The following is a 27,275-nucleotide window of genomic DNA, read 5'->3' as shown; positions in this document are numbered from 1 at the left end:
ATTCAGCTTCATTTGTTTTCATATGGAAGCTGTGAATATTGGAAATAAATTAGACTAGCAAATAACTGTCTTACACACAAAGAACTTTTATGCTATGTGATCTTCCACTGCATTATGGTTTAATACAAAGCTATAAAAATAAGACACTGCTTGCCACATATATTAATTTGCTTGCAAAACTATTGTTTAATTTAAGTTTCAAGTTATATAATAAATTATATGGCTCAGTCAGATTTTGCAAGAAGTTAGAAGATACTATGAATACAAAATAATACCCTCTGATGTTCTGACTATGCCAATTCATAGCATTTCCCAGAATTCAGGTCAAAGTAACAGTTCAGAAATGGATCATACAAAAGAGTCAAAACTTGCTCATCTTCTTCAGCACTGGGGTAATCTTCACCTGTGTGAAGTGGAGAAAGTAAGAATAAATCACTCTTATTCCCTCCAACAATAACATGGAAATATCTTTCTGTCAGATGTGACATTTTTTCTTTCAAATGTATAATCTTCTGACTTCTGAATTGTTGCCTTCAAGATAACAGCAATTCACATTTTTATTATATTTCTGAAGACTTGTACTTAACTTGAGGTGGAATGAGGTCAGCTGGAGTTTGCTTAACAACTGGACTTTTCAAAGTTCAATGGAGCAGTTCACCAAAAGTACCTTTACTAATAGTGGATAAAAGTATTCTTAACTGGTATTTTCCTCAATAACCTTCTTAATAATCTTTTAGCATGAACAAAGACAGTCAGTGCATAGTTAAGGCTTTTAAGAATGAAAGAATTTGGATGTCTGGTATCCAAAATGTCACCTGAATATCCAGGACAGGTAAATCTGTTCAGAAGTACTTTCAATATCAGAGAGAAAAAAAGATTCTTCCAGATAATAAAAATTTTAAATCTAACTTATCTGTAGTTATATAAAATGCAAGAAAACTTTCAGGTAACAGAAATGAATCTTTAGTCTAGAATACACTGATAAAGCCCTAGAGGTTTTTCTTACAGATGCTTTCTATATTATAGCTTCTTTTCTGAACCTGTGTGTCTTTCATATAAGCTAAATTTAAGTCATATGATCTACAGCTTTTTGATAGGAGATAATTCACAGCTGAATGCAATCTGTACCTTGAATTTCACCATAAATGTTCATCCCATCCTCAGCCTGCTAATACTGAGTGCTTTGCACACCCCAAAGCTCCATGACAAGTAATGGCTGTTATGCAAACAGCAATGGTTTCACCACTCTCAGATCCTATTTTCAGCCAGGATCACACAGCAATAAATAGAGAACATTATCTGGAGACCAGAAAGTAACCTGGAGCATTTGATGCATACAGAAGTGTGCACTTCATCCCTTCAGAAGAGATTTCAGTTTTGTTTCCTCAGTAGCATGTAACAAATACCATCAGAAAGAAACTGTTCTTCACCCCAACCAAAGACAAGAAGGCAAAGCCAAATTGTTTCCCTCCTGCTGTGGGTGCTTCATCAGGCCTGGGAACTAAATGAGGTCAAGTGGGGTATTTTGTTTGGACAGCTCTTGGGCAAAGTGATGCAGTGCAGAAAGAAGGGGAAGAACTGAACGTCTTTTTGTCCATTTCAGATCACAGGGCACAAGCAAATGGCGTTCATGCCTCACTCCCTCACACAGCCTCACAATTTCACCTGAAACCCTGCTGTTATTTCCACTGCATTCTTCCTTTTATTATTTTGCTTTCCAGTGCCTATGCTTCACTTTGAAATGATTCTCTTTTCTCCTCTAAGCTTAAATGTCTCACCGTCTTTAGCTTGAAACTGGCCCCTCAATACACTCCCTGGTTTGAGTTAGGAATGAGAAATTCTTCAGCCCCATCACAGCTATACCTCTTTCCCCATGTGCCTTGAATTCATACCAAATCAAAATTATATTGCATCCAGGACTAGCTGGATTTATACCTTTATATCAACAATTCCCTGCATGTATTTTCATGTGACCAGAAAGAGAACTTAGTTTTCTAGACCTGTCTTGTTTTTAAAGTCAGGTTTAATTCCTTTAGCAGCTCACAAGACCCCCAAATACATTACAAGGCATTTCTAGATATTGCAACAAATTTCCAATGGCAGGATGGACTATCCAATTCTTAGCAGACATACGAAAACCTCCTTGCTGCTCTTCTTCCTGAATAGAAGTACTACTTAAATTAAATGATATTCTTCTAAAAGACTCCAGCAGTATGTAGTGGTTGTGTTAGAAGTTGTCTTTCTTGTTTCAAAGGGTACATTCTGGGCAGCCTGACCACAGGCAGGACAGAAGTGTTTGTGGCCAAATTAACTGGTCAGCAGATCACTTTCAAAGAAAATTTCCATTGTTGTTCATCTCGCCACCACCCACACTTCTGGGGTTGAAGCTGCTCAGAATTGCATGAAAAAAACTCTTTGCAGTTTAATTTGCATCTCATGGTGAAAGCAAGATCAAAGCTTTTGTTCTTAAATCACTAAAAAATTAAATGGTATTTGAGGTGAGAAAATAATTTGATTTTAAATGAAAACTGAGGTCTTTGATATACATTACAGAGGGATGAGTAGTTTTTTGTTGAGCTGAAGGAAGACTGAAGGCAGCTAGTACCTGCAAATACCTGTTATATGAAATTAAATGGTGTCCCATTGAAATCAAGGGGGGCATTGTTTTTCTGGAAGAAGACTTGATCAAGATGTCTAAACCCAGACAACAAAGAACAGAGCAGGCATGTAGCAGCTTTTTCTGAACTCAGAAATGAATGTACAAATAACTGTGTTGTCATGTGGATTATGTCAACAGTGTTTACATAGTCACCACTATGGAGAACTAAAATAAATAATTTCCCTTTTCACAGAAATATATTTTTATTTTATTTTAGGTTTTAACATTAGAAAACACCTTGTAGCAAATCTCACTTTAAGAGACATGGATCATGTTCTGACTCTGATGGAAGTCCCACGCACTGGATCAGCTGTCAGCAGATGGTCTGGTGGAAAGAACACTGCTGAGATTTTCTCCAAGGTGATCCTTGAACTACAGTGCTCCAATCTATCCTGTGATTATGTACTGCAGGGTTACCACATGAATACTGCCAGCAGCTGTGGCCCAAAAAAGAAGACTTTGTGGTTCCTGGAGTTTTTATAACCTTATCCCTTGGTCTTAAGGCCAAGATACCATAAAGTAAGTTCCAGAACACTTATAGCTTTATCACTGTCACTTTATTTAGAGATTTTCTTGTTTTGTCAAGATAAACAGAACTGTATATACCCCAGAAACATCAGTGCCCAATAATGGAAAAATCTATGGAAATTTATCATACTTAGGAGTCTAATTTTTCCCCTTATAGTATTGGGAAACCTGTTGAATAGAAGACTACTCATTGCATCTCACCATTTAACTAATGGATGGTGCAAATGTTAAGAAAGGAACTACAGAGTGAAATCCTTTCTTAGAAAGGAATCACTTTTTCCTCCAAAGTTAAGCCTCAACTTAAAGATTTCTTTAAAATATAAAAATTGACCAATCTTTATAAATTTACTAATGCTATACTATTTTTACTTAAGGATATTTTTAGATAAAATTCCTATCTGGAATAGAGTATGACTCATTGCAGATTTTCAAGGTTCTTTATATGGTTTTGTTATCTTGTGACACTTGGAACACTGGAAAACTGCACAGAGTAAATAATCTTGGGACACTTCCCAACATGAGAATTAAGTAATTATCTAATGTGGTATTAAAAAATAAAAAATAAAAAAAAGGTGAGGCTGAGCAGAACAGCAGAATTTCCTGGAATGGATTTGAGCATTCAGTTTGTTGTTCACATCTGGTATATAACTGTCAGTAATGAACCACACAAATTACTGACCTCAACTGAAATGAATAAGGAAAAAAAGTTTTTCCCAAGGTCCTCAAGATATATCACAGGACACAATTTATCTAGCGCCTCTTTCAAAAATGATACTCTAAACCATCTAGTTACCATGGTTCATTGGGTTTTTTTGGTACCTAGGAAAATACCCAGATTCTGATGTTTGATGGGGATGATCCAATCTGACAGGCCTTTATCACACAGCACTGCAGCTTCTCTGCTGCTTCGTAGAGAGGGGAGTCCAGTAGCTCAGAAAAAGTCCAAACTGTCCTGTTTGGGGAGGGAAGGTCATGGAATGGCTTTGTTGTTCTCTCCTGTTTCTTGGAGAAATGATCCCTTCAGTACAGCAGGGTTTTTTGAGTATCTGGAGATAGAAAATTTCTCTATGAAGTTATCAAAATTACAAACATCCTACATATACATCAGTCAGAATTTTACTCAATGAAGGTACAAAATTAAAAGGCAAAAAAAAGTTATGGTATATAGACAATTTCTCTTCCTCAAATGTGCAATCATAGGCACATGATGTAAAATATTTCAGCTTAAAGGAAAATGAGTTTAGGAACAATTCACAAAACAGTTTGGAAATTCTAGTGTGGATACCAGGAGAAATACAAATCCCCAAATATACTTATTTTAAAAAGCTTTTTAAAGATAATAACACAATTAAAAAAAAAAGTTAAAAAATTATAGGTTTGCTGCAACAAGGCTTGAATTTCATAATACTAATGAAAAACATTCTCTGGGACCTTTCATGAATTTTTATGCAATGTGCCTATAGCTCAAGGATGACTGTTCAATTCTGCTTGGCTTATTTAGGACCCTTAACACAACATATTACTTGATTCTTCAAACCAAGGTCCCTTCCTGACAGAAAATTTGTATTTTGCTGTCACAAACAATTACAAGTCTATGTCTATGAAAATGTTCCCAATTTGAGGGGTATAATTTATTTTAGACAGTAAATCCCTGAGACATCTTTACCCCTTGGACAGCCAGAATAGAGGGGTCAGATTTATGAGAGCTCCCAGTGAATTCCTGAGCCCTGAAGAAAAATGGGAATGTCTCTCTGGAAGTGTCCAAGGCCAGGCTGGACCTGGCTGAGGGGAATGTCCCTGCCCATGGCAGGGGGGTTGGAACTGGACCCCAAGGTCCCCTTCAGCCCAAACCATTTTGTGATACTCTGTGGTGATGATCCTTCTGCCCTGTTTCCTAACATAAATGATAAGAAAAAGAAGGAAAACAAGGCATTTTCTTTATTCTTTCCAGTTTCAGTTAAGGTCTTTACCATTCTCTAAGCAAACATCATTAATAAGCAACAGCCTGTAACTCTGGTGACAACAGTCCTCAGGAAATCACTCTAAGATTTCATTTAGAGCTAAATCTGCAATTTTTCTTCATAAGAGAAGTATCTCTTATGCAAGTATAATCATGCCTCTGAATAAGAATGTTTAGTCCTTGTGTTCTTATGTAGGTTTGCCATCCCCATTAGCATAAATTCCTTATTTTTAACAAATAAGATGCATTTTTTATGAGCTAATCTGTACGGAGCCAGAACACCAGGAAACAGCAACTGCATGTTGTTCTTCTAGCAAAGGCAAATAATACTGCATGGAAAACTCTGCTGCCTTGAGCTGAGATTCATAAACAAGGGAACTTGAAACCAGAAAGTAGTTGGATAGAAAGCTATGAGAAGGCAGTACCAGCACTACAGAAAGAACATTTAGAAGTGTCTTTCCACCCAGGTTCTTTTCATTGTCTTCATAAATTCCTACCTTGAGGTCTGTTTTGTTGAAGATTTAGTGTTCTCTTCTAGTTGTTGGCTTCCAGGAATGACAGGGGGACTGAACACATTTAACGAGTCCCTGAAAAATACAAATCAAAATATCATCTATAAAAACTCAGTTTGTGTTCCTATTTTTTTCTTATTCTTTTGATTATTAAACAAAAAAGCCAAAAGAAATCTCAAGTTGTCAAGTATTCTGAAACAAAATCGAGCTGGATTTTATTATTATAAAAATAAACTTTACAGTTAATATAGTTATTAAATGTTAAGGCTTTCTCCATTCAGGCCTGTTCACCTCTTGTGTTTACATTAATATCTGTGATTTAAATCAGGTTTGCATTTTAGATTTCAGCTGATGTTGCTCTCTCAGCACAGGGTGTACAAGTATCACTCAGAATTATCCTCTGAAAGCCTACAGGACCCTTCAGAGTCTTTTTCTGAGGAATAAAGGCTTGGAATGAACAACCTGTGGGAATCAATTTGATTAAAAATCCTTACCCCCTCTAAAGAAAGAGGCACAAAGACAATCACAAGATGTGTTTGGTTTGGTTACCACTGCCTTGGCAGTGCTCGGTGCCCCTGCAGTCGGGCGACAGACACAGAATGTGGTGTGACATTCCCTGTCTGGATGGGTGGTGAGACAGAGCTGAGCTCAGACAGAAATGGATGCCACAAACATTTTTCTGAAGGGGAAACATTGGATTGAGTCTGAATGCTGTTGTTGATATGGGGAAAAAAAAACATTCTCAGGCAAATACATTCTAAATAATTCTTTCTATCCATTTCCTATTGTTATAAAGTTTTGTATGTAATAAAGAAAAATTTATTATTGAACATAATATGATTCTAGCTACTGACAAGACAATATAGGGGACTCTTATCACAGGTGTCCTTTATCTATTTTACTTCTGTGAAGAAGAAGATTTTGATGGGGTCTTCATCATAGAGGACAGGGTACTTCTACTTATGGACAAATTAAGTCTGTTCTGGACACTAGTGTCATAACTTCTAAGAATTATTTTCATGCCATCATACCTTCATGCAAAGGTCAATGTTCCTTTCACACACCCCACTTTATGAAACACTGTCTTTGATTGTTGCAGCTCAGAGAAAGGAAAACAGAACAGCTGTTTTAATTGTTATTGTTGTCACATTTTTTTGTGGCAAACTGCAGTGCAGTGACAAAGTCTCACATATCAGAGAAAGACAGCCCTGGAAGGACACATCCATGTCACAAAGACAATCTTGGTTCAGGTGACCATGTCTTGTAAATCTTTTCACATATGAAATTAATCTTTGCACACTGTGCATAGCTGATGGTTCCTTAAATTCCCTTCTCTCCTCTCCAGCAGGAATGAGCTGTAACACATTAAAGCTTCCATATCATCATTAACTGGACTGAACAACTGCAAGTCAACACTTGAACACAGAGTTTGAGGGACCTCAATGAATCACCTCATTTTGATAGAACCAGATCCAACATTTTTGACCAACCTATTCCACTGCAAGGCAAGAGTGAATTCCACTGTATGGAAGGGGATAAATTCCCATATGTTTGCTTCATGCTGATGGAGCAGTGCAGCTCTAAAGAGTAAATTAAACTTGGTTTGGGATTGATTTATCTTATGTCTGGCTGTTCCAACAGCTGCCACAAAAGCATCATGCATGTGAACTTGTGCTACAGACTGGGGAGATTAGCCAGAGCTGGAGAGGTAATGTCAACATCCATGGCTTTGTCCAAAACGGATAAATTTTCCCAGATTTCCAGATAAATTTGGCAGATTACATTCCAGACTGTAAATGTCTCAACTTGATGGTCCAACACCAAGGAAATAGGTAACACACTTCTAGTTTCTTAAGAGCCTTCATGATCTCATGTACGAGTTGCTTCTGTCAGAGAAATCTGGCAAGGCTCAGTCATCTGGTGCAATTGCTAAAATATGCTGACTGCTTTGGGGTTTTTTTTTTAGTATTTCTGCTACTTCTGGACTTGTTATTGATTCTACATCATCTCCTGTTGGCATGTGTGCATAATCTGGGTTGAATCTGGGGACAACCACATATCTGTTTGCAGTCAAAATGAAAAAAAACTAATTTTCCGCCTCAGGAAACAGAACTGTTGGTGTAGAAACCCAGCAAGTAGCATGGCAGATTTAAAGGAAGAGATATTGAATTTTCCATCATGTCAGAATGTAAAAAACATACCTTAAAATTTCCTTATAGCATCATGTTATTTTCACATACATGGCCAACCTCACAGCCAATCCCTCTGTTCTGCTCTCCAGCCGAGGCCACTGGGAGTTGGTACAAGCAATGCCCACAGCCATGTGTGTCACTGCCACCTTATCTGCGTGCCCTGAGTGCAGCCAAAGCCTCTTTGCCCACACCAAGGCTTTAGAAGTTTGAGGAATAACAGTTAAATGCAGGCTGTACTCAGTAACATGGTGAAATGTGTTTTCCATTGCTGTCCTTTGCATGTTTGGTTTGATCTGCCTGAAAATCAGCCCCAAACCCACAAGACTCTGCCCATGCTCACAGCAGGGGCTGGCAGCACAAAGCAGCAGCACCAGCCTGGTTCCCTACAAGTGCACTGAAACAAAGGCAGCCAAGGCAAAGCTGAGCTCTCAGAGAAAGTGCATCAGATTTGGGGAAGGTAAGGAAGTACTGAGTCCTAAATAACACCTCTGCTTCCCAACTGCATTTCCTTCCACAGTCACCACAGCTTTTGCAAAAGGCAGCGATGTCTGAGAGCCAGAGAAGAACCAGAATATTTCTGCTGGGACAGCTGCTGAAACAAAAGTGCCAGGAGAGAGAAAGACAGTGCTCCCTTCTGAAGAGAATTATCTCAGTCAGACCAACACAGTTACAAAATACAAAAGCTTTGGAGTACATGTGCAGTTCTACCAGTCTGGCATAAACCAGAAGCATTTAAAGATTTGTGGTTTTTCATATAAAACATGTATCAGGGAATTCCTAAAGAAAATAGGACCTTTAAAGCAGAGAGAGTGTCAGCAAGAAGGAAAGAAAGCTAGTAAGGTAATTACCTCCAATGGAAAAGAAAGAGGCAAATCATGGAGAAAACAATGAGGGAACAAGGTAATAATATGTTGTTAAAATTAAATAAGATGTTGTTAATATTTAATAATATGTTGTTAAAACCAGTATTTGTGCTATATTAATAGGTTTTATTACTCAGGAAATTGATAAATTTTAGTTTGAAGTCTCATATCTGGAAGATGTGCATGAAATATTAAGTCTGAGAAATCAGAGATAGGATGATTTTTTGAGTAGCCAAGTGATTTTATTTTTAATTTTGTCCTTCATTTATTGAGTCAAATATTCTATTCAGGTGTTCAGTTTCATATTCATATTTATTTTGATTTACCTGACTCAGTAGATGAATAACTACTTTTTCTAGGAGGTGCAAGTGTACGATCTAATGATTTTGATGGTTCTAGAAGGAGGCAAAGAAGTTTTTATCAATGGCAGATGTAATAGAGATGTGTTGGAAAGTTTATTATTTCCTATTAAGACAGTTTGGATTCAGTTCATGTGTTTTCTCTCAATGTCCAAGGAAAACAAATAGTTTTGCTGTTCAAGCCCCTCCCACCAAGACATGTAATAAAACATTACAGTATTAGGGTTTCATTGTTGACTTAGTATTATTTTCGAGGATAAAGCATTTTACACAATATATATTAAAAACTGGTTTACTACTTCTGTAAGTTAGTTAGCAAAGTCTAAATTACCCTCCTAAAATCTTGAAGAGAAATTTAAAAAAAATGTCATGAGTGCTGAAATCTTACTGGTTAAATGACACTGGAGATTAAGTGCTGGCAGTTGATGGATAAAATTCTGAGAAGAGGCTTTACAGGAGGAATTCTGAGAGATGCTGCAGCTGAGCAGTCACACTAAACTTCCACAGTAAAACCTGCAGTTTCTTTTAGGAGGAAACTAAAGCATTTGTGTGTGTGGAGGGGGGACAGAGGGTTTCTGTGAATTTTAAAAAAGCATCCTGAAAAATGTGTTAGACCTTGACAAAAGTCAAGGACCAGCATGGAGGCAACACAGACTGTGATCTGTATTCCTGGTTATTGTGGCTTTATTCTGAGTGAATAGAGAATATTTATTTTTTATTAAAGAAGCTAGTTTATCTCATTAAAACAGAAAAGCTAATCACACATTCTGACTAATTAAACCCACTCTATTTATGCTATCAATGCCTCCAGCTGTAATCAATACAATCAATGTGCAATAAACCATCCAGAGCTTCCTGATAACAGGGTGGAATGCCAAATATTGTCTTTTGACATTGTGAGCTGCATTGTAGAAGGGCTCTGTATAGGTTCCACACACACTCAACAGTATCATGTACCTTTAGGGCTTGCACTAAAATTCTTCATTATTCTGAAAGCTATTCTGCATACCAAAATATAATGCAAATGTTATATAAGCTTGTTACATTTTTCTTAAAACAATATCACTTATAAAAATTCATTATAATACTTTCAGATAATAGTGGTCATATAATGAAATGGTCACATGACAATTGAACTGTGATGGAAACCAAAAGTATCTTTTGGACTTATGAACATAATTTTCATTTTTATGACAGTATGGTAAATTTTGCAGAAAAAAGGCTCCTATCGGCAAAGTGTGTTGAGAAAATTAATGATGTTTTATTAAGTAGCACTTATCAATGACAAGGTATTAAAATTATTACCATCAACAGAAATCCTTAGAATCAGAAGTTTTTCACTGAAATCTTAATGAATACCTTTGATACTTTGATTTTTTCACAGATACTTTTGCAGATTGGGAGACTGAGAAAATGTCAAATCACTTAGTATAGAGATTTTTAATATTGCACTGTCTTGAGATAGCATACTTTATTGCATTTATTTTGGATCACATTTAATTTGTATTACTTAAATCAATGGGATCATTTAATTCACTTTATTAAAAAAATGAAATGCTTCAAAGTTTTAGTATGGTTTTGTCTAAAAATATTAAAAGAAATATTTGTTCAGCCTTGCAGTATACTGCAAAAGTGCAAGGCCAGGGCTCCATTATATCAAATCAGGGAATGAAAACCAGCATTAGTTTTGTATCATTATGAACACATCAGATTGACAGTCTATTCAGCGCATGAAGGGTACAATCACTAAAACCACAAAAGATCTTATTTAACTGCTTTACTCAGTGAATTTTTATGGACTTGAGAGGAGAATGGGCTTGTGCCTGGGTGAAGTAAGAGGAGCACATTTGCTGAACTGTGTTTTTACAGTGGATGATTTGACTAACTGTGGAGGGCCAGAAAATGTCAATGTATGAATCAACTGGAAAAACATTTTAACAAAAAAGGGACCAATTCCTGACATCTTGTGCAGCTATCAACTTAAATCTCAGTGCATACTTCTGCTGTATTAGCAGTATTTGATACCATGTGGAGCAAATCCTGCTGCAAATGCTGAAAGTGCACAGTGATATCTTACCCTGATGCACTGAATGCAGAGTGCCAGCTCCCATCTCAAGGATGCTCCAGTTCTGCTGAGATTGAGACCTAATTTTCTCCTGTTTTTAATTTTAGTTATATCTATTTAAGACAATTTAGTAGAGACTATCTCAGTTCTTAGATAAATTAATAAAAAGTAGCCTGGCTTTGTAAGATCCCTCATCTATTCCCTGATCCAACTTTTTTGGAGCATGAGTTGTTGGTTAGTCTCCTTCAGATTAAAAGATGAGAATTTTCAATTATTTCCATATCTCATTACCTTCAGACACATGTGTAACTTTATTAATTTAAGGCAAATTACCTACACACACCTGTTTTGTTTCTGCTTTGTCACATGTAAGTCCTGAATCATAATGGGAGGTTTTGGTTTGTTTTTTAACAGGAGTACCTCCATAGAAATAAATTCTTCAATAATAAGTTCAATAGTGAAGCAATGACTTTTGTAGGCTATTAATGATCAGATTTGTTTGATGTGTGTAAAAAATGCCATTATTATTTGAAAATAATTTCAGGTCTTGCCACTACATATGACTGTAATAATTATGAAATCACCTGAGCTTTAAGTTGTCATTATTGTACCTAAGATGCTTTAAACAGTTAAAGTTCTTGAAAGTTTGTAAGTTTTTCCATAAAAATTCCATAAACTAATACAAATTCAGTATTAATTTATACATCAACAACTGTTTAGTGCTACACAGTTTCAGGTAGGGGGAAACCAGTGTTTTTTTAAATGAAAAACTGAGTGAGTTCACAGAAGCAGAAGATATACTACCATAAGAATACAGAATGTACTTATACATAAAAATCAAGGAGTTTTGAATGCATATTTTAACAAAAATCTTGAAAAATAACATAAATAAATGTCTTGCTATGACTTTGCAGGAATTGAAAGTTCTATTTTCAAAACTATTTAAGGGCAATCTGGCAATACATTGATTATTGAAAAAAAAAAAAAGTAGGCCATGAGCTAAAATTGTGTTATTTTCCTGGAGTGCTACTGTAGTTTCAAGATATCATTAAATCAGCACAAAGCAACACTTATCATTTCCTGCACATTTTTCACAGTGAGCTGCATTCTGACTATGAGTAATCTGTTAATCTGTTCTCTGCCTCACAATCCGTCAAAGTGACAGATTCATTCCATCCCTAATACATAATATCTTCATTTATTGTATGCCTTACTGGAACTTGCATTTTTTTCCTAGCACTAAGACTGAGAAAATCACAAGCATATTTAGAAAATGCTTTTTTCCTTCCTCCAAACCACTTCAGCAAGTCCTTTTTGCCAAACACTGCACTTCTAATGGAGGCAGGGACCTCCTTAAAAGCTAAATAATTTAATTGTCCATGAGATCATAAAAAGTACAAGTGCAGCTGTGCAGGGCTTGAATCTGCTCTTAAAGTCTTAAATCTCGAAATGAACAATCTTAGGGGTGCTAGATTGGATTCAAGGATAACAAAAATGATGTGAATTCTACTTAGTAAACAAGATATTTTAGATAAAGTTAGGTGCTACTACAGGTATCTACACTATAGTCATGCTGACTGGTATTGGCAGAAAATCTGACCTGTTAATATTTTCCAGTTTGTCTTTCATTATCAAAGTTGAAATCATAACTTTGTGCAGGTTATTAAAACCATACACAGTCATATACATCTAAAAATACAAATTACCTAAATTTGGAGGTTTAACAGCTTAGCAATTAATATATTTTGCTATTTGGTCTATGTTTTGTAGTTAAATACATGAAATTGCTATCATAGGTCCTGTTAAATAGAAGGAACATTTAATTTTACTTAAAGACTGAACCTTTAGATTATCACTTTGTTAGCTTGCTGGCCAGATCACTAGCAATATAAATGGCACTAGTAGAGAAAACCAGTGTTTTAACCCCTGATATTAGTAAAGTACTAGCTCTTTCTTCCTTGCTACTTGTGTTTCATTTATCAGAAGATCAGCTGTATAAATTGGAAGTAATGAATTTGCACAGGTGTGTCAAAATTCCTTTGTGTTAATCTAACCTAAGCAAGTAAATTCTAGTAACTACATTAGATACTCATTGATCAGTGAATGAAATGGATTTGCACATTTAATGAAGTATCTGTTAGGCAGGATGTGCTTTTTTTGGTGTACTTTTAACAATTAAATAAAATTTAAAAAATAAATTGTATTTTATTCTTCTACCAGTTCAGGAAGCACCAGAGTCTAGTGACTAAGAAGTCTTGTTGCAATCAAAGTAATTTCTAAAATCCTTAGTGCATATGCTGTCATGTTTCCATGTTCTTAGATTCCCATACAAGGGAAAGCCATTTTTGGATTATTTTAACAAACTTTAGCATGTTAGCTGCTTGGTTCTCCATAACCTTTCTGCAGCTAAGCTTTTTAGCATCATGATTAAAAAAATGTAACCTGTTCAATTAGATGGTTCCTGTGCCATTTGCTCCTTTTGTCATGTTCTTTTTCATGCACATTATTGCCTGACAAATGCAGCAGAACTTTGCTAATTCAGATTAACGACTGGGAGATCTACTGCAAATTACTCTATTTTGTGGGTAAGTAACTGAACAAGTAAAATAAAAACCAAAGTACATTTTGTGATACATTGTTCTTGTTCACTTATTTTGACAACTGTTGCGTAATTTTATACTACTTCATAATGTAATATTGTCTGTTTTGCAGAAGTAATGGTACTGTATGATCTTATAGTGAATCATAAGAATAAATATGCTTCTTTGCTTGAAAAAAACAGTCTTTAAATGTGCTTCTTAACTAAGTTATTCTGCTATTCAAACCTTTGCATGAAAATGCAGGGGCCTCTTGTGCCTGAATTTCACACCCTGAACGAGGGAGAGGTTCTGGTGTAGTGCAAATAAATGTTATAGCTGCAATCCCTCTTTTACTGCACCATTTCATGGGTGAGTTTAATTTTACAGAATCTCTCAACGGTATAACAACACATGCACCAGCTATTGGAATGTTTAGTTTTCATCTGGGATGGATGAGAGTACTTGAATGGTAGTCTCAAAGCTGAAGATACTTTCAATATTTAAAGTTTACAGCTGATGTGTTTTTTATGCTGGAATCACTGACATTATGCAAATTATGCAAATGTCAGGTACCATGGTAATGGCAATATATATGGTAACCATAGGTTCTGAAAAAAGACTTCTCTAGAAGAAAATTCCAAACAAAGATAAAGAAATAATTTATTCTCTAAAACCAGTAGAGTGTTCAGAATGCACAGAAAGAGGTTTTCATTATATTTACATATAATTTATATTTAGAACTAACACACCTAAATTTTACCAGTCATCAAGTTTGTATATAATTAAAAGGTACTTTTAGTTAAAGGCACATGTTTATGCATCTCATGATTCATTACCTGAAGTGCTGTGCAGGCATATCATTACAAAAATAAGAAAATTGCATTGCTGGATAAAGTAGCAACTGAGGATTTGGGTTCTTTTTTTTTCCTTAAGGTAAAACCAACAACTTTTTTTTTTTTTTTTTAAGTTATTGTCCGCCTCAAACACACCACTCTCCATATCAGTGAAACATTTTATGGTGACAAATCTCAAATCTATAACATTTACCATAGAAGGGATGAAAATGTTAGTTACTTTTCTTTGGGTCAATTGCATTGTTTCGTTTTTTGGGTTATTTTGATTGTAGAGGGAAGAATAATGATGACATCCCAATCAGTCTAACTTAACAAATGTAGGTTACAATGACAAGACAACCTGCTTTAGTCAGCTCATAGCAAGCCCACATGAAGGGAGGTCAATGGCTCTTAATCATTTGTCAGAGGCTGCAGAACTTACCAGCTGGTTTTAGAGAGAAGAAACTGAAAAGAAACATCTGGATAAAACCTAATTGAAAATTTAGCCATGCACATTTGGCACAAAATTATTTAAGTAAAATATACTTCTTGTGAAAGGATGCTCAATTAAATGTTGACATATTTGTGCCCTGCTTCAGTGCAGTTTCTGTGGAACAACTGTTTGAACAAGAGGAACAAATTTCATTTGTAGTTTGGGAAGAGTTGAGTAGGATTCCAAGACAGGATCTAGTGAGGCAACGTTTATAAAGACAGGGGTTTTCTAATAAGTTGAAACCTTTCTCTAAGGCAGAAAAATAATCTCTTATCAGAAATAAATGTTCTGGAGAGCATCGGTAGAAGTTTATAAAATCTTTTAATAAATTAGGTTCAAGTGATCTTTTTCAGAGAATAGCTCTGGATACCACAATTCAGTATGGCTGAAATTCTACAACATTTACTATCTTCCAGGATTTCCTTCAGTGAAACTTTCAAACCTCCTATGACACACAAATAGTTTGGAGGAGAAAATCTTACTAAGGAGATGCTGGTTATATAGATAAATGTAGTCCTTGCACTGGAGAGGTGAAATGTCACATGACAGCTGAACTGTGATGGAAAGCAAAAGAATCTTTTGGACTTATGACCATAATTTTCAGTTTTCACAGACAGTGAGAGCTCCCTGTGTGCAGAGAGGAAAGCAATTCCTGAGCTCTGTCAGCAGCACATCCCACAGCTGTGGGAGCTGCAGGGCCAGGGCAGGAGCAGCCACATCCCCTCTCTCTCCTGCCCTGCAGCCTCAGCTGTCTCCTCTCATCACCTGGGTCTCTGCCCTTCACAGCAGCCCCAGCTGGGCTGGTTTCTGTGGCAGGAACAATTTTCTTGGCAGAGTTATGACCTTTACCCAGTGCAACCAATGGGCAACGAGTCGAGCTGAGTCTCTTTATTGACTGAATTTCCATTACCTTCACAGCCTTTCTTTCCTGGCTTGTCCTTTTATCTCATTATGGACAGAACCTACATTTACTGGACAATGGCTTCCACATTGGTCTCTTCATTTCCCAGAAGATATCACTACTACACTTCTAAAATTACTCTCAAGACCTGTTCTTTTCCCCTCTTTACAAAAAAACCTATTTGTTCATTCAGTAAATGCACCATGTAACTATCTTCATACCATAGCATTTACACCCACACACTTAAAGGGGCTGTATTTCAAATATTCCATGTGTTCCCTACAAAGCTATAGTAGGCTTACAAAGTTTTAGACATTTTCTAGTTGTAGTAGTAGTTTTCTAGTTTCATCCTGCTTATACAGGATTTGTTAAAAATCCCTTTAGAAACAGTTTAGGAACTAAGTTATAGAATTGCCATTAATTTTATTTCCTCCTTATTTAGGTACACATCCTCTGTGAAAAACATTACAGTTTTCCATTATAAATGAATGGTAATGATGTGAATAATGGTATTCAAGTCACATCCTCTCCAGTTTTTACATCATGATGCAGACTGACCTCATAATTTTGTCATCTTCTGTATTTACAGCCCAATAATGCTTTTCTGGCAGTTCACAAGGGTTGCTGAATTTATGAGGCACTTGCAAGTCAGGTATTTTATGAATACCACCTGCATTTCTCAGAAATGATTTCTAGGGAAATTTAAGTCTACTGTGTGTACTGGATTAAAATAGCATAAGAACTAAGTAATAAATTATACTATTTTGTTTTAAATTTTATTATATGAATATACAAGTTTTCATTGTTGATCATATTAACTTGATATGATGAAACACTTTCTTTTTACTGATAATGGTGTTTGTTTTTCCAGTATATAAAATGTACAAAGCACCAAATTGCTGTAGCACATGCATAAAAATAACTTCATAAAACCTGACTTAACCAACATATGGGCAAAAAGAAGAAAAAGAATGTACCTTGCACTGAAATATAGGCAATTTTAATGTCATCAGAACTATAAAATCGATTTTGGAATAAAGAGTCCAAAGTTCTGTCTCAAGGTATCTCCTGCTGTACTCTGTGGACTGTAGTCAATTATCTCTGTCCACTTCATCCATTCATCCATCCAACTTACAAGGAGATGGTTCCTTACACAACCATCACCTAGAGAGGTCTTCTAGACAAACAGAAGTACCTTGATTTACATGTGAAAGGGAACAGGAATCCAGGATTATTCTTTTAACTCCAGTACTATACTGGAAATATATGGCTGTTTCTTGCAATAAATGATGCAACTGAGTGAACTTGCACAGAAAGTTTCAGATTATTTACTTCATAAAATCTAATCAGAACATCTTGAATCCATAAAAATATGGATAGCAAGTGAGACAAGTGGCTGAAAACATCTGTGTGAGGAGAAAGACATTATCCTGCATAACAGACTGACAGAGAGCTCTCAGAAAACATTTCAGACTGTTGGTAAAATACAAAGAAGTTGTAACTGAAATGTCCCCTCCTCCTATCCCTGTCCCCCAACACACACATACATCATCCAGTTAAAACTTGGACAAGCAAAATCCACATTAATGACACCAAGTGAAAGTGAAATAGGACTGCTTTTAAAAATTAGTACACCTCTTGTTCAGGCAGTTAAAAAATTGACAAAGTGATGTTCGAGTTTCACAGGTACAAAGCAGGTCTGAAACTGGACAATTAATCTTGATTGTCTCAACAGTCTCAATGTGATTAATTTTCCTTAGCCACCTTCTCCCCTTGTCATCTCACCTTAGAATGAATTCACAAGGATTTTGTTCCTGATTCCAAACAAAATGGATCAAGCTAAAAATCTGCCACACAAAATATGCTATAGACAGGATCCCTTTGCTCTCTCCCAAAGTGTTGTTGCCCCCTCTCCTAACTGGGCTATCTATTGAAAAAAACCCCTTTCTTAATAAGTAGCATTAAAATCTTTTGGAACCAATTGATTCCCTGACACCTACAGCCACATACAGAATTCTGGCTCTAAGCCTTCAAAGCAGAGAGGGAGAAAGAAATAGATGAGAGTGTATGGATGTGAGATGAGGATGATTTGCTGAATCACACATCAAAGCAGATGCAGGAGCAAGGCCTGTGTCAGATACTTTAAATACACAGTGGTACATCCAAAACATGCAGAATTCAGTTCTGTGTTCCCAGACAGCTCAGACATACTGTAGACAATGACTAAAACGAGCAATAAAGCCCTCTGAGAGGAGGTTGCAATTGAAAAGAGATTGAAGATTAAATCAAAGAGTGTCACATTTAATATTCAGAACACTCTAACTGAATCCTTACTGCCTGGGCTATAAATGGAATCTTACCGTGGGCTGGAATGGGAAAGTGGGCTCATTTCTTTCTGATAGTGATGCTGCTGACTGACAGGCTGTGGAAAACAAAAAGAATGGATTGTTTAGAAGTATGTCAGAGATCTGGTATGAGCATATACATTTGCAGCCTCTGATATTAGAATTTTTACAGTCTTTTTTCTTATCTGTGAAATTAAAAATGGATATTCTGGTCATAACTGTACACAAGTACAACTTTGAAGATGATTTTTGTCTAGGTGGAAATACATATGAATTAAGGAGGTGATCACACAGTTTTCTCTACTGCCTGTGAGAGTGTTGGGGTAGCCAGGAGACTTCAGAGATGGAGGGTGGCAAAGTCCAGTATGACAAAAGAGTCTGGATGGAACACGTGTACAAAGCATGAGGAAGAAAATATTTTTAGGATCTGTGCAGAATGAATCACTTTTAAGGGTAGAAAACACCAAGGGAGAGGTAAGAGGGCGGGCAGACCAGGTTATAAGCAGTAACAGTAGTTTTAGCAGCCCCAAATGAAGATTAGTGAAGCACATATGATTCTCCATGGCACTGCAGCTTTGAAGCCTGAATTAAGCTGTTAATGAATAGCTAACAGCGGACTGTATGAATATTCATACAAGACATGATCATTTCCCAGTCAAATCTTACCTGCCCATTGTAAGTACATGCTCCAAAAGTTTCAAACTACATTTGGTTTATGGCATTAAACAGAGTTATTTGCAAGAAAAATCAATATTCATAAACTGATGTAAAAATTCAAGAATTCTAAAATCCACCAATACATTTTCTCCCAGAACATGCGTGGTTTTAACACAAGAGACTCTCCCTGCCATTATCACACACCTCAAAAGCAGTTCTAAATAAATCATTGAAGGAAATGCAAAAGAAGTGAAAATGTAAGCATACATTTACAATACTTGCTCAATTTAGTACATTAAATGCTAAAATAATAAAAAAGTGTTATTAAATTATTTTTAAAACAAAAATTAGTATAAAACTGAATATGTCCTCATGGTTTCAGAAAATGGAAAGGGATTTTGTAAAATATATGTTCAGGATGAATGACATCCTAATTGCTACTAAATCTGACTCACTGCCTGGTGGTGGATAGTGCAATTCCCAGATGATAGCTAGTGGAAGATGAAGACAAGACAGAGAGTGAATTAGTCAGTCTATGAACCAGAATATCTGTCTAAATAATTTTTAGTCTCATTTCATAGTAAAGAATACTCTTCCTCAGTTCTGCAATTTGACTTGATGTGAACAGATCCCTCCAGGGGTTGTCAAACTGAGCTCACAGTTGGCATAATTCTGGGTTTGAATAACACTCCTCTTGTCTGTCAGCTTCACTTCTGCCAGACCATTTCTGTGTTAAGTGGCTTTCTTTTCTGAAGACTCACAAAGGAGGCCAAAAGACCTTCCACAAGTTAGGTATGAACCTGGAAGTACTATTTCAAATCTTTTTCAGATCAAGACTTATGTGACTGAATTTATATTTAGGGAGTTGCTTGTGGAACAAGTAATCTTTCTTCTCTGTGAGTATTCCTAACTTGAAAGACAGGTTTTAGTGGTGGGCATAATTTGGATTCTGCTAATGCTACATTATATCACTATTATATCACTACAAGCTTCCAGGATATATCAGTGAGCAATTAGGAGAATCATCTTTCTCCTTTGAATTTCTGATGAGAAACAGGGACCATATGTAGTAGGATATCCTGAATTCTCCTACAGATCTTTCTCCAAAATGTTTGGATTGTGTCTTAATTGGTGTCTGAAGTGTGGAAACAACAATCCAAGAAGCTGAATGGGCCAATTCTCTGACAAAGCAAGAAAGTCTTACAAGATCTCTAGAATAAAGCAAGGCATTTAAACAGAGATGTTTTCCAAGCTTTGCAAATTTTCTTGGATAATTTATATATGTGTGAATATAAACTTCACATGATATTCTGCAATATACAGAACTGTGTCTTTCACAGTGTTGCAAATCAAGCATGGATTTTTGTAGGCCTTAAGATTTAAGAAAACATTCAGGTAAGACATGGTCAAATAAAATATTTAAAAATATTTAGTTCTACAAACACATATTTTTGAATTGAAACTGTGCCCCACACACATTTTACAAGGGTTTACAATTCTCCTTCAAAGTAAACCCATTTTAAAGCAGAAGTTTTTCATATTTATAACTGAGGCTATACTATCTAATGTATAATATTCAAAGTGATTTTATTCCTTTTTGGCTGTCATAGTTTACAGCAGCTAAACCACTTACATTTCAACATTTTCTCCTGACAGCATATATTCAGTTCTTGGTAGACTATCATAGAATATAAATCCACAATTTCAGTATATCTGTTTTGTAGTTGTTAAGGACATCTGTTTTAACTGCAGCTCAAGAATATGATTGATCTATGTGCCTTTACATTGACAAGGGTTTCTCAGATTCATTAAAATCAGTAACCAGTCACTTTTCAATGACTCTAGAAATCAGGCTAAAAATGGTTAAGTGATGAAAAAAATTAAACTCACTTAGAATGTGGTTTATTACTTTGATACATAAATTCACTATCTAACATGATTATACCCTGCCCTGCCTTGCAAAACATCAAAGGCATTTCAAAATTAAAGATACACAAAAAGCTGCCTTCTGGTGGTGCTGTTGCCATAGATTCCACCTAAAGGATACAAATGTATAAAATGAAGAAAAATTTGTAAGAAAATACTCCTTATTTATCTTTGAAAAACATAAGAGAAAGCAATTGATACTACTGATTTAAAGATTTAGAAAGATACAACCTGGAAACACATGTAAGCATGAAAGTTTAATCATGACAAGAATTTCAAGCCATACTTAATTTCTCAAATTCCAATATAAGGAATATTTCTATTTCTTTTCTGTACATTGCACTGCTAAAATCATTTACCTATGCAACTGGAAGATGGCTACAGATTTATATCTATCTATCTATCTATCTATCTATCTATCTATCTATCTATCTATCTATTTATCTGAAAAGTTTTCTGCAGTTTGGAAGGATTGAACATTTGAAAATTCTCTTAAATGATAGTGGTACTAAAGATCAGAGACATAAAACAAATCTGCTTTTATTCTACACATATATTTTTTACATAAGAAATATGTATAAGGAATAAATATATATATAAAAGAAACACTTTATAAACACTGGAAGTTGAGAAAATGATGAGTTTACTGGTACTGGGGGATGAAGGGATTGAGAGCAGCTCTGTGGAGAAGGATTTTGGAGTATGGGGGGTTGAAGAGCCAGACATGACCTGTCAGACCAGAATGCCAATTGTCTCCTGGGCTGCATCCAAAGGAAGGATTGGAGCAGGTTCAGGGAGGGAATTGTGTCCCTGTGAGACCCCACCTGGGCTCCTCAGCACAGGAAAGACTTGGACCTGCTGGACTGAGCTCAGAGCAGGGCTGCAAAAATTACCAGAGGGCTGGAAGATGTCTTCTGTGGGGAGAGGCTGAGAGGGTTGGGGTTTCAGCATGGAGAAGGCTCTGGGAAGGTTTTACTGCAGCCACTCAGAACCTAAAGGAGGCTTTCCAAGAAAGATGGGGACAGAGGTTTTAGTAGGGCCTGTTGTGGCAGGACAAAGGGCAACAGTTTTAAACTAAAAGAGTGTAGATTTAGACCAGATGCTAGGAAGAAGTTTTTCACGATGAGGATGATGAGGCATTGGAACAGATTGCTCAGGGAAGCTGTGACTGCCCATCCCTACAAATGTTGAAGGCCTGGTTGGATGGGGACCCGAGCAACTGGGTTTAGGGGAAGGTATCCTTGTCCAGTGGTAGGAGGGATAGATTAGATGACCTTTAAAGGTCCCTTCCAAATGAAAGTATTCTATAACTCCATTATTTTAGGTCTTACAGAAAGAGAATGCATGACTAAAGACTTTCAGCGAACCATTTGAATAGCGGCACAGCACTGCTACTCCCAAGCCTTCTGAAATGTTGTAATAATATCAAAATATCCTGACATTTAACAGCAGCATACCAATAATCCCCCCAACTACTCTTTTAAAAGCTTCTGTGTTAAAAGAATGTGGGGGGATTAAATAATCACCTCCATTAACAAATGTTGTTAAAGCCTTCTTAGATACCAAAGGACTATAAAGTGAATTATCACCCTCACATAGACACTCTGCATTTTTCCAAATGTTGGAACAGAATTACATTGAGTAGTGTTAAACACCAAGTACATACTCAAAAAACTTCCATCATATCCATGAATAGCTGGTGCTCTGGCTGATATCTCAGCAAGGAAAAGATGAAGTGCAGCAGGAGATTCTGGGGACTGACTGACACTGGTCCAGTGCTGGTCCAGTGCTGCTCTCCACAAAGGCAGAGGTAAATGGGTATGGAAGACCTCAAAAGCTGAATTTCATTATTTTTGAGAGGGACTACGTGGTTAATTAATCTTTATCTGAGAAAGTTCATGTTTCTTCCCTAAGTTATGCCTCCTTGGAAATGAGGTTCTTGCCATTGTATCTTGAACCTCAATGTCCACCTTGCAAAATGCAGAGGAGAAAACTGACAAGGCTGAATGTGTAAGGCACATCAAACTCTTCAGTCAGCTGAGTGAAATGTGAAGAGCACTCTCAAAGACAAAATCTTGTTTTGTATGCTTGAATTATGTAGAGAAAGATAGCAATAAAGGGCTGTTATGAAAAACTACAATTATTAAATTGCAATTTATATTACTAACCTAATATATCTAAACACTATTTTAGATTGAAGCTACAGAAGTTGATCAAGGCAGTAAGATCAAAGAATACTCTTTGCAATCACATTGTTCTTCACTGAATACTGCAGCAGTACATTTTACTTTAAAAGTTCATTTTGTTTTAGTCATGTAATTTGTAATAACCAAACCTGATGTGTCTAAATATTCTTATCAATTTCCTTATAATTAAACTACTAAAAAAATAATGAGACTACTATTCTCTATATTTAATTGAGTTCCATTTTTCTGGTCTTGCAGATTTGTACGATGTTTGAGCCTATTTAACGAGCAGGGAGAAAACACATTGGAAATATTAAATTAACAAAATGCCTAATGGAGATGTATATCAAATAGTTAATACCAACTAATGTTTCTCTGATGTCCTGCAAAATATTCCTCTGTAAATCAAGTTTTTATTTGTACAGTTACCCACTTATCAACACATTTCTTCTCATTTGAAACCTTCATTTAACAGGGTACTCCAAAGTTCCAGCACTGTGTTGATATTCACTGTGGGAAGTTGCTGCTCCAGGCCTCTATTTGGACCCTGTAGACCCTTGAAAGTAATTTGCCCCTAACATTTTAGAGCATTTACTCTGCAATAGTGTATATTGGGGCAACACAGCTGTGTTTAGTTTCCTAACATTGGATTTGCCTCAGAGCTGTCCTATGTGCTTTACTTAAGCCACATTCATTGTTTATTATTGCCTCTACTGTAATAAAATAACAGCTATATTGCTGATATATATATGGAGTATGAGGTTATCTAGTTTCACAGCAGCTCCTGCTAGTACTTTTATATAGTTCCAGAAATGTTATTCTGTGCTTTCATACATTCAGTACTTTTTGCTGAAATGCAACAAATACTCTGCTTCTTATAGCAGCACTGTCACATAGTGCAGCTGTGTGTGATTCTGTACCACTTTGTACCAGGACAAATAATGATCCAAGGTGTAAAACACATAATGATCACATACTAAGTGCTCAGAACTACTGCAGCTTTTTGCTGCTTTCTCCTGCTTGAGTTCTTTAAACATTTAGCTTTTCAGTAATGAGACTTTATCATTGTAAGAAGCAATTATTTTCCATTACTCACACTGTAATGCAGCTGCTGACTGGTATATCTGGGTTTCATTCATTTTGGAGCTATTTTTAAGTACTATATCACACACCTGCAGGTTGTCAGCCACTATTGTGTTGAACTGTACAGCCTACATGATTATTCAGAATTCTAGGAAGGAATATATATAACAGATTTGCTCTTTTTCCATGGTGACACTAGAGAACATGCTGGAATTGCTTATGTCTTGGTTAAATGTTTTCCATGATAAGTTCTAAGAGCCCTTGGTAATGATACCTTAAATTTCAACTCTACTCAAAGAAAATTTAGCATTCAAGACCCCTGAGAAAATACTGTGGGTTTAGACTTACTGGTGAGAAACCAGAGTTCCAGGCTGCTGTATCATCATCACTGCTCATACTTAGGGTGACATTGCAGCAATTGATCAGTGTGGCACCCAGCCCATGGGAAATCCCAGCATCCCATAATTCTTCATTTTGTTGTCTCTTTGTGCTGGCCAGCATCTGTAGTTCAGATGAACTCAGTCTATTTGACTGGTACTTTTTCCTGTCATACTCCTGTGAAATAAAATGGAAAAGTCAACAATCTAGACAGGATCACCGAACAGAATAGATGAATGAAACCCAGAGAGACCTTGGAGAGTCTCTCAGAGAATCTTCAAAAAGCTTCAATACTGAAAGAGAAACAAAATGTTTACTAGAAAAAAATTAGTTTACAGACTTCTGTTACTCTATCAAGATCAAGCATATTTAAAACAATTCCAGGAAGGAAGAACACCGCAAGCACGGTAATGAACTACAGTTTTGATCCAGGGTGTTTGGTGAAGCTGCTGTTCCACTTCAATTAAAAAAGGAAGATAAAAACAGGCCTTAAGAAGTTCAAAAATCCATCAGGTGTTAAATGCAGATCTTGAATTAAAGCCAATCCCACAGTTATCGCAGTATCATCAACACCATCAATGTAACATTTAGTTGTTGGTCAAGCACAGCATAAAACTTCTCTGGAAAACCATGTCAACACTAGATTTCAAAGGTTATTCTGGCAGTTTGCTAATGAATGAATTTTCAAGTAAACTTCAATGTCCTTTCACTTCAAATCCACTGGTGGAATTGTTAATATAACCCTAATTGTTACACCTAACTTGATCCACAGGCCAAAAGCTGCAAACACATACTGACCATTTTGCAGTTGATACTTAAGCCTTGCTCAAAACCTTAAGACAAGACAGTTTAAAGTCACCCAACCTGCTGCTGGCACTATCTTTGTTTAAAGAACACCTCTTTTAAGCAAAGCTTTCCCCTTTTTAAAGGGTCCACATAGATTGCTCTTTCACAAAGGAACAAGTCTAATACTTGAGACATTTAGTTTTGGTTCTAAATGTAAGTACAAAGAATTTCTGCTTGAAAAGTGAATCCAGGCAGTGATCAGGACTTGAATGGATTTAGAGCACTGGAGTATTGGCCAGTGAGCTGTGAGATCGTGTATAACACCATCCCAAAGAGGGACAGAGCTTTGATTCTAGAGAATGGAGCTTTTAGACCAGGAATGTATCATATTGGTGGCAGAAGGGAGGATCTCAAGTCTCTTTTGCTGTGAGAAGGCACTGGGTAACTGAGGGCCTCAAGAACACACACGAGTCAGCAGTACAACTTTTCTTGCTATGAAATGTGGTGTGCAATGTTTTAGTGTATCTTCAGGGGTATAGAAGTCACCTTACACCAGAATTCATGGTGAAATTTAAACTCCATTGCTTTCTTCCTATGTATATAAGATACAAGGTACAAGAAGAAGACAGAAGATGCAAAGCATAAGATGACAGAAGCAGTTTGCACGTTTACCATTCCTTTTTTACAGACCTCACAAATGAGGTCCAAGCTTAATTCCTGAATATTGTGATGACTGCTACCATTTTTAATCCTAAAATAATGTGAGATGTGTTCTCCAGACCCTTTCTGAATGCCTGTTGCTAGCTCAGGGACTATCAGTCATTTGTTCACCTCATGCAAAGCTCTTTGTTGTGCTTGGGGAGCCTGCTTTGCTCTAATGTATCAATATTCTACCAGACCTGCAGCTGCTGTGACTTTTATTGATCTTATTGAACAAGCTGATTTCCTGTTAATTTTCCTATATTTAAATCTTCTGCAGTTATTTGATTATTATAAGAGAAGCTTGGCTTATCTTTCTTCTTTCATATAATTGGTATGCAGTCATTAAACTGACAGAATGAACTGGTGCTCTGCAGAATAAAAGCACTAACTATTGAAAGAACTTTTTACTCATTCTCTTTTTAATAAAAGCACAAAAAATTGCCCAGACTTGCTTGTCTTTTCCTTTACATCTATAAAGAAAGATGCATAGATTTGTGGAATTATTACAGCATCGTTCTAAACATCTGCTGTTCCCCTCCCCAGCTTATTTCAAATTGTCATTCTGTTTTCTTTTCCTCTAATGGTCTCACTCTGAAAATATCACACTCAGGAAGGAAAAGAGATGCTATGACCATTTTCTGTGTTAAACATCCCCTAAAATAAACTAATGAAGGAGAAATAGTTTGGAATATTTATTCTTCAAGTTTAGATGACTGCTACCAAAAAGCCTCTTCAAAAATTTTATATTGTCTTTGTTGGTTTTTAAGCAGAGAATTTGAAAACTGAATTTGAAATTAAGTTAACTTTGTAATTTAGGAGAATCTTTTGATGTAAGAAGTAATTTTGCAATACTCCTAAATTTGTCTAAAATTAATACTTCATTTAGTAATTAAAAGCTTATCTTGTCTATTTGAATATCCATCCCTTACAATAAAGTATTTTTATTAAGCACTTAAAACTTTTGCTAGATTGCTAAAACCTGTTGTTTAAAGGATTTTTTTCATATATAATGACATTTGAATTCTTCTAGGTTCAAATGATTTATTCAGAATTGTTTGAATGTAGTTGTACGTGTGGAAAACTTTAATTACCAGCTATCTACATGCTCACAATATTTCCCAGAGGGCTATACTTCTTTCTTAATTAAAAATATTTGAACTTAATAATAGAGAACTCTATTAAAACATGAATAAAACATTGCAAGAAACCAGGTCCTTAAAGCATTTTAAGCAGCAGGCAAATCAATTGCACAAGACTTGGTTAAGCAC

At 36.1% G+C, this 27,275-nt stretch overlaps 1 protein-coding gene across 7 annotated transcripts in view; it reads right to left on the bottom strand.

Annotated features, from left to right (window-relative positions):
- Window positions 1-507: 507 nt before the first annotated feature.
- The window catches only part of CFAP20DC (CFAP20 domain containing), a 65,955-nt gene continuing 39,187 nt past the window's right edge, over window positions 508-27,275 (bottom strand). For all 7 annotated transcript variants that reach the window (XM_074550495.1, XM_074550491.1, XM_074550488.1 and 4 more), the window contains 4 exons: window positions 24,490-24,696; window positions 18,305-18,366; window positions 5,645-5,734; window positions 508-4,233 (listed from right to left, as the gene is read on the bottom strand). In XM_074550495.1, the coding sequence (XP_074406596.1) occupies window positions 4,158-4,233; window positions 5,645-5,734; window positions 18,305-18,366; window positions 24,490-24,696 (435 nt within the window). In that variant the 3' untranslated portion in view covers window positions 508-4,157. The remainder of the gene's footprint in view (window positions 4,234-5,644; window positions 5,735-18,304; window positions 18,367-24,489; window positions 24,697-27,275) is intronic.

The sequence above is a fragment of the Zonotrichia albicollis genome, chromosome 12 (assembly GCF_047830755.1).
Source record: "Zonotrichia albicollis isolate bZonAlb1 chromosome 12, bZonAlb1.hap1, whole genome shotgun sequence".
NCBI lineage: Eukaryota > Metazoa > Chordata > Aves > Passeriformes > Passerellidae > Zonotrichia > Zonotrichia albicollis.
Note: the sequence above shows the minus strand (reverse complement) of the source record. Positions and strands in the feature narration are given on the sequence as shown.